The sequence below is a fragment of the Polistes canadensis genome, unplaced genomic scaffold, assembly GCF_001313835.1.
Source record: "Polistes canadensis isolate GaletaPanama2010 unplaced genomic scaffold, ASM131383v1 scaffold_28, whole genome shotgun sequence".
Lineage (NCBI taxonomy): Eukaryota > Metazoa > Arthropoda > Insecta > Hymenoptera > Vespidae > Polistes > Polistes canadensis.
The window spans coordinates 1,107,789-1,122,210 of record NW_014569575.1 but is presented as its reverse complement, the minus strand read 5'-3'; the positions used below and the strand labels follow the sequence as shown (position 1 = coordinate 1,122,210).

General features: G+C 37.5%; 2 protein-coding genes across 7 annotated transcripts in view; both read right to left on the bottom strand.

Annotated features, from left to right (window-relative positions):
• LOC106783996 (enolase-phosphatase E1) overlaps positions 1–11,093 on the bottom strand; it is a 12,138-nt gene extending 1,045 nt beyond the window's left edge. The window contains exons 1-6 of one of the 6 annotated variants that reach the window (XM_014743062.1): positions 10,589–11,093; positions 10,014–10,347; positions 6,957–9,412; positions 6,749–6,882; positions 6,521–6,656; positions 3,356–3,458 (exon numbers count right to left, since the gene is read on the bottom strand). In XM_014743062.1, the coding sequence (XP_014598548.1) occupies positions 3,356–3,458; positions 6,521–6,656; positions 6,749–6,882; positions 6,957–9,279 (2,696 nt within the window). In that variant the 5' untranslated portion in view covers positions 9,280–9,412; positions 10,014–10,347; positions 10,589–11,093. Of the gene's footprint in view, positions 1–3,355; positions 3,459–5,056; positions 5,259–6,520; positions 6,657–6,748; positions 6,883–6,956; positions 9,413–10,013; positions 10,348–10,520 lie in introns of those variants that run through there. The other 5 variants (XM_014743061.1, XM_014743060.1, XM_014743063.1 and 2 more) reach the window with 5 other exon arrangements.
• Positions 11,094–11,141: 48 nt separating this feature from the next.
• On the bottom strand, positions 11,142–14,335 carry LOC106783998 (gephyrin). Its single transcript, XM_014743069.1, has 11 exons — positions 13,997–14,335; positions 13,743–13,894; positions 13,467–13,654; positions 13,064–13,280; positions 12,724–12,999; positions 12,588–12,654; positions 12,406–12,520; positions 12,055–12,330; positions 11,835–11,974; positions 11,576–11,763; positions 11,142–11,495 (listed from the first exon to the last, which is right to left on the bottom strand). Exons 1-11 carry the CDS (start codon positions 14,025–14,027, stop codon positions 11,256–11,258), a joined length of 1,890 nt encoding a protein of 629 aa, XP_014598555.1. The 5' UTR covers positions 14,028–14,335; the 3' UTR covers positions 11,142–11,255.
• Positions 14,336–14,422: the final 87 nt, after the last annotated feature.

Below are 14,422 nucleotides of genomic sequence, written 5' to 3'. Positions count from 1 at the left end.
TATATATATATATATATATACTTCTTAGCTGTTGATTTTTATCTTGCCGAAAGAAAAGAATTTTCAAAAGAATAATAATTAACATTGGGATCGTTCAAACGATAGGAAACAATATAACCTGGAAGATAACTAATCTATTAATTAAACGAAATGTTCGCGCAATACGATCGATTAAATCCCGCATCGTTGTTGTTACTCTTCGAACACGACATTATCTACAATTTCCGCGAACTTATATTGGCAAGAGCCTCGTTGAAAATAAATGTTAACAAATTCATTCGATCCCTTTAATTATTAATATCATTTATTAATCAAAATCAATGTGTCAATTCAATTAATCGCCAATGTAAATTACTTTATTACTTTGTGATATGATGAACTAATTATACTCAAATATTTTTCTATATACCAAATATACCGATTAACAAATTGATCGTGATTCCACGTGCAAAAGATTTTTGAACGATTACTGCAACAAATTCGTTCGCGACAATCGTTTCTTGGCGATGCTCACCCTCTCAGCAACTTTTCGAACCCTTCTTCTCTATCTCCAAATAGGAACAAGCGAGGGAGAACGTTTGTAAAATGAAGGAAGGAAAGAGCAAGAGTAAGAGTAAGAGTAAGAGTAAGAGAAAGAAAGAAGGATAGAGAGAAAGAGAACTACATGCTTTTGTACGAGGATACTCAAAAGTTACGCGGGTCTTAAAAGCGACGCTAGAGGGTTCGATCGTTTGAGGGATAGAATGCACCACGTATGTATGTCGATGTGAGAGAAAGAGAAAGAGTAAAGAAAAAGAGTCGAAAGAAGAAAAACAGAATAAACGGGGTGCTTGGAAGTTTACGAGCGTTTACCACGCCGTGAAAAGAGGCGCCTGGAGAATCCAAGAGAAAGAGAGAGATAGATATAGAGATAGAAAGAGACCTGAGAAGAAATCATTGAATTTAAAAGGACTCTGTTGCTGGACGACAAAATCCACAAGCTTGTTCGTAGATTAGAGACGATCCGAGACAAAAAGAAAAGAGGAAAGATAAAAAGAAAAAGAAAAAAAAGAAAAGTTAAGAGATACCGATTTGCTTCGGTACTCGACGATCTTTTTTTCTCGATCATTCCTCGCTCGAGATTCTCGATAGATAAGACGATAAAAGTTATCGCGAAAGGGACCAACGATCACGGTGATGTGCTCGAGGGCAATATCCTCTTCTACTTCTCGTCGACAACATCATCGTCGTTTCTATTCGAGCAAGTACCATATAACGTTTCTATCCTCTCATAGATATTCCCCTCCCCCGCGCGTGTCTCGATGATACCAAGATTTATTGTTAAACGCGATGATAATGATGACGATGATGATGCTTAAGGAGTTAAAAAAAAAAAAAAAAAAAAGAAGAAGAAGGGCTATCATCTCTGTGTGTATGTGTGTGTTTTTTTTTCTAGCCAGCCTCTAGACTGTTATCCACCGGCCGTGATATTCGGTCGTGTATCAGTCAGGAAAGAGAAGAACTAGGAGATTACTAGCTTCCGCTTGGTTCGCTGGAATCTGGCGATTCGCCAAGCACCGTTCGCCCGTGTCACGAGTCTATTTTCAAATTCGACCAACTATCGCATCACCGTGTCCTGTTCGATAACCGGCGGCGCGGCTTTTAACGTCATCGGGATAACGAGGGTTGCGCGCGATTTCACCCTCAACCCTGTAAAACTTTTAACTCCGATCGCGAAATAAAAGCCTAGTCGAGCCCCCTCCTCCCCCCCACCCCCCGCCACTCTTCCCTCTTCTATTACTATTTAGTCTCGTCCTTTCGATCGAACGTCATTTTTCTTCATTTTCTATTCCTCCTATACCTAACTNCCCCCCCCGCCACTCTTCCCTCTTCTATTACTATTTAGTCTCGTCCTTTCGATCGAACGTCATTTTTCTTCATTTTCTATTCCTCCTATACCTAACTACTACTACCCTCCCCCCCCGCCCACTGCCTGCCGCCCATATACCCACCCACCCTTCGTGTTCCCTTCTTCCATTTTCACCACTTAAAGTTCTTTGACAAATTTATTATAGAGAATAGATCGATTGACTACTTTTACGAGTAGGTACTCGACAAAGATATCTTTATAATAGAAACGACAATATAACCAGTGCCGTACGATTATTATTCGCGAAACCGAATGGTTAACGTATACATATATTTACGTTACGAACGATATCGATATCTCACAATCGATCAGTCTATCTATCTATTTATCTATATATATATATATATATATATATATATATATCTATTTATCGATCGATCGATCGTTCGTTCGTTCGATCCTGTCTTCCCGAGTATTCCGTTCAATTACCGTCGTGTAAAAGGCGCATCGGGAGAACACGATATAAAGTTCAACGTGAATCTATCCTTCCTTCCAGTCCGAACTATTTCTCATATCTCCGAGAGCTATCGAAAAACTTCTTCTCCACAGTTCCCTCTACTCCATTAATCCTTGGATTCGTTTGAGAATTCTTTTCTATTCAGGTAAAAAGAAAAAAAGAACAAAAAAAGAAATAAATCGTACATTGTACTAAAATGAAAGAGATGAACTGACGGAAGGAAGAAGAGGCGATATAAATCCTAAATACGTAATCGGACGTAAGGACGAATGGATTAAACGAAAAAGGATAAAGAAAAGAAGTGAAAAGATAGAAGGGAAAGAGATGAAATGAGATGAGACGAGACGAGACGAGAAAAGAGAAAAGAAGAGAAAAGAAGAGAAAAGAAAGGGAAAGAAAAAGGGTAAAACACGTTTTAGCTAGACGACTTTCCTCCCGAGCTTCATCGAGCACGGATCGTTCGTGGACCGACGACGACGTCGCGACGCTCGACGGGAGAGGGGAGGGGCAGATGAGGGAAAGGGGGAGGGGAGACCGCCACGGCGACGACGACGTCGATCGACGACGCGTTTGCCAACTAAAACCAAAGCTCTTCCCTTTTTTCCTTCCCCTTCCCTCCTAACCTCACCTCACCACAGTTCTCCTTTCTCCTCTCACCGTTACTACTTCTTTTCCTCCTTTCTCTCTCTTTGTTCGTAAAAGTCGCGACGGTGATCCGCTAATCGTTTAGAAAATAAAATTGAAATATTATTGCAAGGTACTAAAAACGTGACGCGAAAAATTTTGCCAACGTTGCCATCGAAAATGAGGAAGTAAATATTAGAATGTTCTTTCCGTGTAAGGAGTAGGAAGAGGAGGAGGAGGAGGAAAAAGGAACTTCGCACGTACGAATTCTAAATTGTAAAGAAGAAATCGAGTTATGATTCAGGGATATATATCGATTATCGAAATAGTCTACGACGGTATTCGCCGCAAATGGAAAAACGTACCATTTGGTCGATGAACAAGAGCGACAGCTGCACGTGTCACTCAACGAACACCATTGTTCTCGTTCCATGGTTTTCGAATTTTCCATGAATTTCGATTCTTTTCCTAGAAATATAAACCAAATATCGGACTATATGTGTGAATATGTATATGTATATGAACAATAGTAAATACAAGTATCGATGCGAAATTTTTCTTCCATCGAAGTTGACTGCCGTGCCCCAAACTGACCGAACACCACGTGATCGTATCGTCTGCTAAGTCCGCCATGACAATAAGAAATTTACCCGCTTCTTCACGCGCCATGCATCTCTTATCCGCAAAAAAGAAAAAAGAAAAAAAGAAAAAATAATGTTCGCTAGCTATAATAATCTATATACTTGATACAAAGTTTCTTAGTTTACATTAGCGTGAAAACTTAATCCTTCTTTCTTCCTATTTAACGGACTGGAACTAGAGAGGATGAATATTTTCTTTGATCTTTTTGTAACGGCACTCACTCTCTCTCTCTCTCTCTCTCTCTCTCTCTCTCTCTCTCTCTCTTTCTACATGTATATATATTTTTCTTGAGAGAGCGAAAATCAAAAGAGAGAGAGAAAGAGGGAAAAGAAAAGGAAGAAAGAAAGAAAGAAAGAGAGGAGAGAGAGAGAGAGAGAGAATGAGAGAAAGAGAAAGAAGCGAAGCAAAAAGAGCGTGACGCAGAAACGGTTCGTCGTTCTTAGGAAGCACGAAGAAGTCGCCCTCGTCGTTCGACGATCATCGTCCATTATCGTACTTTTACGTACCCGGCGAAAACGATGGGGAAAGAGAGAGAGAAAAAGAGAAAGAACCAACGACGACAACCACGACGACGACGACGACGAAGACGAAGACGAAGACGAAGACGACGATGATGAAGATGAAGAGAAAGAAGAAAAAAAAGTCCGAGAAGTAGACTATCGCGTAGCGTCGTCCTCGTCGTCGCACCACAAAATGCTCCGTTGTTGTTTATACCCTCCTCGCAATAATAATGTCGGAGGATAGGAGGAGGAGGAGGCGATGCACGAAGTGCACCGACGACACCGCCAACGCCGCCACCACCACCACCGCTGTCGCGACAAATGAGAACGAGACACCGCTTGGCGATGCATGTACGCGCGTATGCACCGGACCACGGCCGCCACCACCACCACCACCACCACCGACGAAAACACGACGGCGATGACGATATACACACACGCGAGAATAACACACACAACACGCGCGCACGCACGAGTAACTCGCGCTCGTCAAAAATCAGAAAAAAAAAATATATATATAGATGAAGAAAACAGTTGAGTTCTGCAAAAGCACGTTAAATACAACGTACCTTCCCGGCTATCGCTCGACTAATACTGTCAGGTGTGCGTCGTCCTCCTCTCGACGAAGCGTGCACACACGACTCCATCCCCACTCCTTTACTCAGCCACCCCCACTCTCTCTTTCACGACGCGCACGCTATCTGCTTACCCCCACCACTGGTCTTACTACTCTACTACACTACTACTACTGCTACATGCCGCTATTGCGTCCGTCTCGTCTGCACTTACCACTCTCGTTCTCTCTCTCTCTCTCTTTCTCTCTCTTTACGCAGGTATATACACACCACCGAATGACCGTTTCTCTTTTTCTCACTCATTCTCTCTTCCTCTCTCTTACCCTTTGCTTTACTCTGCTCCGTTCTGCTCCGTTCTGCTCTGCTCTGCTCTGCTCTGCTCTGCTTTGCTCTGCTCTTCCCCGTGAAGTACCCACTATCGCTGCGTAGTTGGAGGCACACAGTTTACATAAGATGGGAGCGCCGTAAGGAGAAGGTATGTTCGCCGCAACGCGTACATATATGTATCTTGTATGTAGGTATTCTTGCACACACATCCGCCAGACACCAACCTAAGAGCATGTACGTGCACGAGTGCAAGTAAGACGCGCCAGAGCAGCGACGTAAAGGGCGGTGGTGTTTAACCACTGACACCCCATCCTTTCACGACACGACTACGATGAGATCTCTTATTTTCGCGAGGGTAGATTGATCTTCTCGATATTTTCTTTCTTTCTTTCTTTCTCTCTATCTCTCTCTCTCTCTTTTATTCGTCGAGCTTTGAGAGAAACTTTCTCATTTAAAGGTAGTGCCGGGAAACGAACATAGAGAAACCGAGATAATTCCTTTGGAATCCTTTCAAATGTCTCTCCGAATGGAGATTATAATGAGCGACACTCGTACTCGAATTTGGCGGCATTTATAGAAAGTCAATTTTCAAATTCTGATTGTTGATTGTGATATAGAGTCGGTGGCGAAAGTAGGACGTTTGATTTTGATATGCGATAGGAGAGTAAGTGAAACTATCGCGTGGTGCTGCTATTAAAGACCGACACGGTGCATTCATTATAATCCGATGATCTGATATAATATAACGAATAGACGTTTGAATTTCGCCGCTAGTAGTATATACTTTTGTTTGTTCGAGGCGACATACGATAGCGATGAATGTTCCTAACACGAGGTCTCCAACTTTATAAATAAATAAACGTTACGCAACAACGTCCATCGTGGTCGGATCCGAAAATAATAAAAATCCTTCGAGAAAAGTTACGGTATTCAGTTGGATATACCGGTAGGATCGCGACTGTTCTCAGTTCTGTCCGATGTCGGGCCATATTTTTATTCGTATCACTTGAGAAAAAGAAGATCCTTCTTTTCGTAGGCGTATTTTCATTTTACAACGTTATCTATTAACTTTCTATTCGATTAACCAAATGATTCGTGAAATGTGCGTTAAAAACTTTGTTGTTTGATATGCGCGTTCGTACTTTGCCGATAATTACAAAAAGTTCGTGCGGAGCTTAGCGTAAAGGTAACTGAATGTAAACTGGCACAACTCCCACGAGTTCGTGACGACAGACAAAACTGTTTTAACGGTGTAATAGTTTTTGCATATATGAAATTGAATCTACATAACAACTACTACTCTAGAGGAGAAGAAGAAACCTTCGAATAATTTTAGATAAGTACACACATTAATGTAATGCATGAGAACTTTGATCTTTGACATTGCGCTTAAATGTAATTACATATGTATATCGATCGCAATGTCTACTCTAACAATGTGAACAAAAGAAAAGAAAATTTATATAAATATGTGAATTTCACTCACCATGCTGATGGGGCGCAGAAAATGCCGAATGCCTCCGCGGTGACATATTTGGATGATTTCCTTGACTACCCGGTGGTTGCATGGACGATAATGCGCCCAACGGCGTGTAAGATTTACAAGGTTGCTCTACCTTTTGCTGAGAAAGAAATATTTATTTTTAGACAACATATATTTCCACATATTTTCACGCAAATTCGCCGTCCAGCGGCACTAAATATCGATAATCACCTGGTCATGAAGTTCGGTAGCGACTGCTGTAGCTGCAGTTTGCGTGTGACTGGTTGAACTGATTCTGTATTGCATACCAGCGATACTGCAGAAGCCTTCGTGATGCGTCGAACGTGTTTGATTAACGTAAACACCTAATACATACAATGATCGTAATATCATAAAAATAACAATACACTTAAGTATGATCATTGAATGATAAAATTACCTGTGATAGTTACATCTGTATCTTGATTAACAATCACTACTTTTTTGGATGGTTTTAAAACATCATCTGGATCTGAGCCTTGCCTTCCTTTCTTTTTATCTGCATCCGAATCATGTTGCTTACGCCTTTTAATAATTTCCACTTCTGATTCGCTAGAAGAATCACTACTACTACTACTACTACTAGATCCACAGCGATTCTTTTCATCCGAATATGATGCAGCCAAAATTGCTGACGCATTAAGACTGGCCATTCTTTTGCACACAACCATATCTTTTAAATCCATTACCTCTTCATTTCTCTTTCTTCTCTTAATTACTTTCTTCTTAGAGCATTCAACATTTTTTTCACGCTCATAATCTTCATCCGAAGAAGGAGACGACGAAGAACTTTCCAGCATGTCCCAATGCTTTCCTCTTAATCCTGGTACATTCCTCAATTTTCTTTTCGGAGTTGGAAGTTCTTCCGGCTTCTTTTCAACCTTTTTTTCTTTTTCTTTGCGAGCTTGATTTTCATCCTTTTCTTCTTTCTTTTTCTGCTTTTCTTTCTCTGGTTTAGGCTTACAAAAGCCTCCAAGATACACTCCCCCAGTTTCATTTTCATACAGACAATGTACTTTAGCTAAAGCATTCAATGATGCTACTCTGTGTCGCTTTGGTCCGCTCCAAAATCCAAAAAGTCTCATCCTCCTAGCACGTTCTTCGGATGGCGAATTGGATCTTTCTTTTTTCTTAGAGTATCTTTGTTTAGTTTTCTTATTATCCTCATCAAACTCTTCCTCTGATTCAGATGCAGATGTCACACCACTTGTACTACTACCATTAACTGCCTCAACTTTTAAGTCTACTTGAATAACACTTTCGTTATTAATTTCTTCTTTTTTTGTACCGGTCACTGGTTTTAAACCATCTTCGCATTCTTTAGATTGTTTAATGGATTCTCCCACCGGAGACTCTACAGGAGAAGAAGATCTTTGATTGTTGCTCTCAGTTTGTACCTTTCCCTTAGAAATCTTTTTCGGAACTTTTTTACCAATCTTTGTATTACTTTTTATAGGCTTCTTTTCATCAGGTGACTTAGGTCTAGGACTTTCGTCTTTATTATTTTTTTCCAATTCTTTTTCTTCCAAAACTTCATTTTTTATTTCAGGCGTGGGTGCTCTATCAGTTACCATGTTGTTGTGTGAAATCTTCTTAGATTCAGTTAATGTTTTTTCAATGGCTTTCAACTCAATTTTCTTTTTCAAAATCATTTTCTCAGCCAGCGTGTTCAATTTATCTTCGGCCTTGATCACTGTACAAATTTTAGAATTTTTCTGTGGCAACTTAGCTTTCATAGGTTTAGCTAATTTTGTTTTTTTTTCTTGTGCACCTTTACTCTTCGAAGCGCATGTAGTTTTCTTCTTAGTCTTCTTAGCTTCGTCCTCCTCCTCATTAATGGTTTCCTCTACCTTTAAAGATTTGACTAGTTTAATCTTTTTATCTATTAACTTGTTGACTACAGAAAAATGGGGCTTTTTCGCTAAAACTGTTTTTCGCGGAATACTTTTCTTTTGAGATGATTTGGTCTTGGAGTTCTTCTTTGTTCTTGTCGGAGAACTTTTCCGACTGGCAGTATCTTTGTCTGAAATTTTTTTACGATCACATTTCTTGTCCTTCGTTGGAGTGTTCTTCAATGCTTCCTTCATATCTATTTTAGACAACTTTATATCCTTCTTCTTTTCTTCTTTGCCTCGCTTCTTTAAACTCAAACTTAGGACATCGGTCTTGTCTTCAAGCGCATCCTTATCCTCTATGGTATTTAAAGATTTTACTTGATCTTCTGCACTATCCTCATCCATTTTTCCACATTTCTTTTTATCATCCGATTTGTCAATTTTCTTTTTATTATCCACAGACTGCTTTTCAACTTTATTTTTATCTTCCAACTTTTGTCCCTTCTTTTTATCTTGATTGTCACACTGTGACTCTTCGGTATCATCTCTTACCTCCGCTCTATCAATTTTCTCCTCTTCGATTACTTTATCCGCTTTCTTTTCATTATCCTTATTACACTTTTTCTCTACTTTCTCCGATTTGTCCTTTTTCTTATCGTCAGCTTTCTTCTTTTCTTCGTACTTCTTTTTCTCATCCATTTTATCTGATTTTTTCTTTTCGTTGTCTTGCTTTCTCTTCGGGTCTTCTAATTTATCTTGTTTCTTAGATTTTTTCTCCTTCCTTACTTCAGATATGGTCTTTTCCAAAAGAGTGCGACGTTTTTTAGCAACCGTTGGCATTTTAGTTGCCTTCCGGGCAACAATAGCCTTCTTCTGTGGCTTCATCATGTACGTTCTCTTCACATCTTCAATTTGATAAGAATACGCTTGAAGTTCTTGAATGTCCTCAATGAATTTTATCGACTACCTAACTGCCATTGTAGATAATAATAGTGATAGTCCAAATTAATACTGGATCTATCTGTAAAAGAAAGAGAAAAAAGAAAAAAAAAGGAAAAGGATAATATAGTCAACTCAAACTTTTAACAGAAAGTGTAAGAAATTATTTAAAAAAAAATAAAAAAGAAAAGAAAAAAAGCAAGAAATATAAAAAAGGAAAGGAAAGAAAAGGAAGCTTTAAGTAGTCAAAAAATCATAATTACGTGCACATCACATAATTATTTAAATGCTAATAAAAATGTTTATAAGAAAGAGAGATCATAAATGTAATAATAGATATTAGAAAAACTAAACGAAACATTGCAGTCCATCGAGACATGGAGTCGATGATTTTTCTATTAAAATGAACACATTTTGTACTTAAAAGAAGCGCGAAAAGTAACACGAGAGAATAAATATCGAACGAAATATATTGACGCGAACGGGTGAATGTTTCGATCGCGAAGAGAAAGAGAAAGACAGAGAGATAGATAGAGAGACAAAAAAAAAAGAAAGAAAGTGATCCAGACCGTGAACTGCGCGCACTCTCATCGACTTGTTGACAAATCGATCCCTTTAAATCTTCACTGCTCCCGTCATTCAGCACGCGTTAAACGCGTTCGAACGACGGAGGAGTTACGTACCATAGTCACGTCCGCCACCGAAAGACCAAATTTACGATAGACCTTCTCGTGTCAAACTTAATATTTGAAATTCATGAGATAGAAGGACAAGAAAAAGAGTAAGAGAAAATTTGTGAAAGATATTAGGAGGGGGAGGAGAATAAAAATACGCGGCTGAAAATGGGCCACCCTTTAGAAAAGCGTCCGTAGATGGCCACAAGTGGCAGACGTGAACCCAACCTGCTGCTGATCGATGAGCTTCTCGCGCAGGAAATCTCCTTTTGAAATCTCACCGATATTTCATACACAATAACTAATACGTGCACTCGATATTTTTTTTCTAAAAGAATGAAATCTAATAATATGGAAGAATGAATGAAAGGAAGGAAGGAAGGAAGGAAGGAAGGAAGGAAGGAAGGAAGGAAGGAAGGAAGGAAGGAAGGAAAGAAGGAAGGAAGGACGGTAGGAAGGAAATAAAGAAGGAAAGAAGAAAGTAAGAAAAGATGAAAAGAAGGAAGAAGCATTTACATCGATTAGCAATGCAATAGACCGCGAGAAGATAGGGCGAGTCGAAGAAATCCAACTGAAGTGTTTACCTCTCTGGCGAGCCCTTCTCACTTTCTCTGTGTGTGTTGCTTACAATCGGCCCGCGAACGCTTTTTTTTTAAACGATCCAACTCGCTACGGTTAAGGTCTCCTCGATCGGACAAACCTACCGATACCGCACAATCTTCCGTTTACTGTTCCGAATCTTCTTGTACGGTCTTTCTCGCGCGATTCACTGCGATGCGCACATCTTTTCTTCCCGAAACGCGTACCTCGCACGACGTCCCTGCCCTTTTACCGTAGCCTTGTCGGCCATTTTCTTCCTCGCGCCGCTCTCCCACTCCTCCCATCTCAATTGCCCTCTCTTGGCCGATTTTACAACTACGACTTTCATCACTTATCGATATTTGTCGATAAATGCTACGAGATCGAATATATTAGTCTCGCCAGCTGTCTTTTGTTAATTTAAGCGCGCGAAACGATACAATATATGCAATTATTTCTTTTCTTTTTTTTTTATAAATACAAACAAATTTTGTTGTAAAATTAAGAAATTAACTATTTACATAAACAACACATATAGATATACACCTCTTTGAAAAATAATTTTTCTTATTAACACGATGTATAGCTTTCTTTTATTAAACCATATAAACTTTATAAACGATGAAAAGGCATGAATAGTAATATTTAAGGAATGTATTAAATACTTCTGTATCACATAGTTATTCTAGGATTAAGGAGTATCGCTTCTACAACTTCACCCGGATGCATTGCTGCCTTAGCGAGTGTTTTTCCTGGTAACATTAACAATGCGTTAGCATTTTTACAACTGAACAATTTACTACTTATTTGATTTCCAGTACTGCAAGCCAGTGGAAGATCTGCTCCGTTTTTCCATGTTAAGATTGCTCTTGCATATTCCGGGCGAGGATCCAATTTATAAGACGAGTCCAACTATAATTAACGTTGTCAATTATAAATAATATATGTTCTAAAATAATTAGCTAAATATTTATATAAACTGATAAACGAACTTTTGCCTTTACGATGATGGGTTTCGAAAGGTCACCATGCATTTCATTAAGTAGAGGTATAACAAATAAAATCGATGTCACTGTTGCCGAAACTGGATTACCCGGGAGACACATAAAATATTTCTTTTTACCATTATAAATGCAAGTTGCAAAAGTCGTTGGTTTACCAGGTTTCATATTTACGCGCCCTATAATAGTATACTAATATAATATTTACTTCACTTTTTATAGATATATAATTAATCTTGTAAGTAGTTACCAAAATGTATGTTTGCATTAAAATAGTGTTCTAGTATAGGTTTCAATATGTCTCGATCGCCCATTGACACTGAACCAGATGTTACCAGTACATCAACTTTTTCCAAGGCATTTTTAATTGCATCAACCATGCTAGATTCGCTATAAAAAATAAAAATGAGTAGTTTCGAAATTAATAATATTACATTGCGTACAATTAACTTCATTTTCCATAGGCTTACTCATCCTTTACAGTTCCCAAATTCTTTGGATCATATCCATTTTCTCGTAGCAAGGATATTAAAGTTATTGTATTACTGTCATATACATGTCCTGGTTTTAAATCATTTCCTGGTTCTTCCAATTCATCACCTGTTGATAGTACACCTATACTGGGAACTTTATAAACCTTCACTTCTTTATAACCACAGGCAGCTAAAAGTCCTACTTCTGCTGCTCCAAGTTTCACTGGTGCTTCCATTATAAGCTCTCCTTTTTGTAAATCACAACCGATAGATCTTATATGAAAAAAACAAAAAATTGTTGATAGATATAATTAAAATCATAAAAAACGTATTTTACAAATGAAATACCTAATATCCTGTCCTTTTGTTGGTACAGTTAAAATTTCAATTTCTTTCTCTTCCGTATTATCAGAGTTTTTTAATATAAGCTTTGTGTCTTCCACTTGAACAACAGCAGTTGCATCTACAGCGTGTAATCGTTAGAGAATGTATATTCTTCTTTTAATTAATTTTTTTTAATGAACACTTACCATCTGGTATTGGCGCACCAGTATTTATTCTGACACAAGTGCCAGGTTCCAAGGATACAGACATTGCCTATGTATTTTCAAAAATATATTCATTATTTACTGATATAAAACATGTAATTTTTTAAAATTTACATACAGTATTTCCTGCTTTCAAAGCACCTAACACTCGTCTTCTACCTTTCCCATCTTCTGCCAAAACTGCATAACCATCTTTAATAGAAGCTCGAAATGGTGGTAAATCACAAAGAGAAAATACATCTTCAGCTAAGATTCTACCATGAGCATTCCAAATTGATACAGTTTCTTTTCCCTGGAGTTCTATATTGGTCTTTATTAATTCTAATGCTTTATCAACGGAAAGCATAGGATATGGTGATTCCCTGAGACGCATGGCAACATTCTCCAAGTTTAACTACAAAAAAATATTTATGATTAAAAAACAAGAAAATAACTTATAAATAATATAAACTTTATACCGATGAAGTAGCAGGTGAATTATGACTATGATCTGTAGTATTTGATTTGGTATGACTATTTGACGCATGGACTCGTTCTATATCTGCTTGTTTATTTAAAATTAAATCAACTGCATGTGGTATTGCAGATACAATGGGAACTAAACATTCTTTCAAAGATTTTGGCGATCCTGGTAGATTAATGATTAATGTTTTTCCTCGAATTCCACATACAGCTCTAAAAATATTAACACAAGAAACATAAAAAATAATTATAAATAAGACTTTAAGAGAATAATTTTAATATGACAAGACCCGAAACAATTATTACTACAAAAACCCATATTGCATTATTTGCATTCATATAGATAAACGCATATATGGGTCTATATTGCTCAAAGGATTAATGACAATTTTAGATTACCTAGAAAGTATAGCCAAAGGAGTCACTTGTAAGCCTGATAAAAGCATAGCAGTTGCTATTCCTGGAGCTTCTTTGTTGATAACTTTTTTTGTTGCTTCAGGTGTAACATCTGTACTAGAAAAGCCTGTACCACCAGATGTCAAAATAATATTTAACTTCTGTTCGTCGCTCCATTTTATCAAATATTCCTTAGAATGAATAATTTGAAATTAAAAGTGTACTTTAAAATAATATATATGACAAAAATCTTATTATTATTATTATATAATTTATTACCATTATAATGTCTTCTTTATCTGGTATTATTTTTTCTTGAAGAACTTTCCCTCTAAGAATTTTTCCTGTATCAGTGTTTATATCACTGACCAAACGTTTTAATTGAGAACCTGCTTCATCCTTTCGGGAATCTTTTGAGCGAGTATCGCTAACTAAACATAAATATATTATATACGGTTCCATAAATATATAATAAACATTTTAACAATGAAATCAAATCTCTTATTATTTTTGTAAACAATATGATAACTTACTAATTAAGATTCCAAACGTAATTGCGGCCATATTATCTTTTCTATCAACTAACGAGAGCGTACACCTCTTTCTACTGTTACAATATATTTAAACTGCAAAACAAGACTAACAGGTAACCGAAAAGTCTTTGATAACATCAAAGTCACCTATTTATTCGAAATGATAACGAATGTTTTTGAATAAATTGATTATTAGGCACTCCTAGAATACTCATTTATATAATCACGCATATCGGCGTAATCATATCTTTCAATTTTTAGGTCAAGTAAAACTGACTTTAAAAATTTAATCATAAACAAGTTATAACGTTATGATGGAAAATTTTATTTTCGTACGCTTATCATAAGAGATAAAATTTATTTTACTACTTCCACACCGCATGCGACTTTATCGACAAATCCTCAAAAATAGATTGCAGCGCTAAT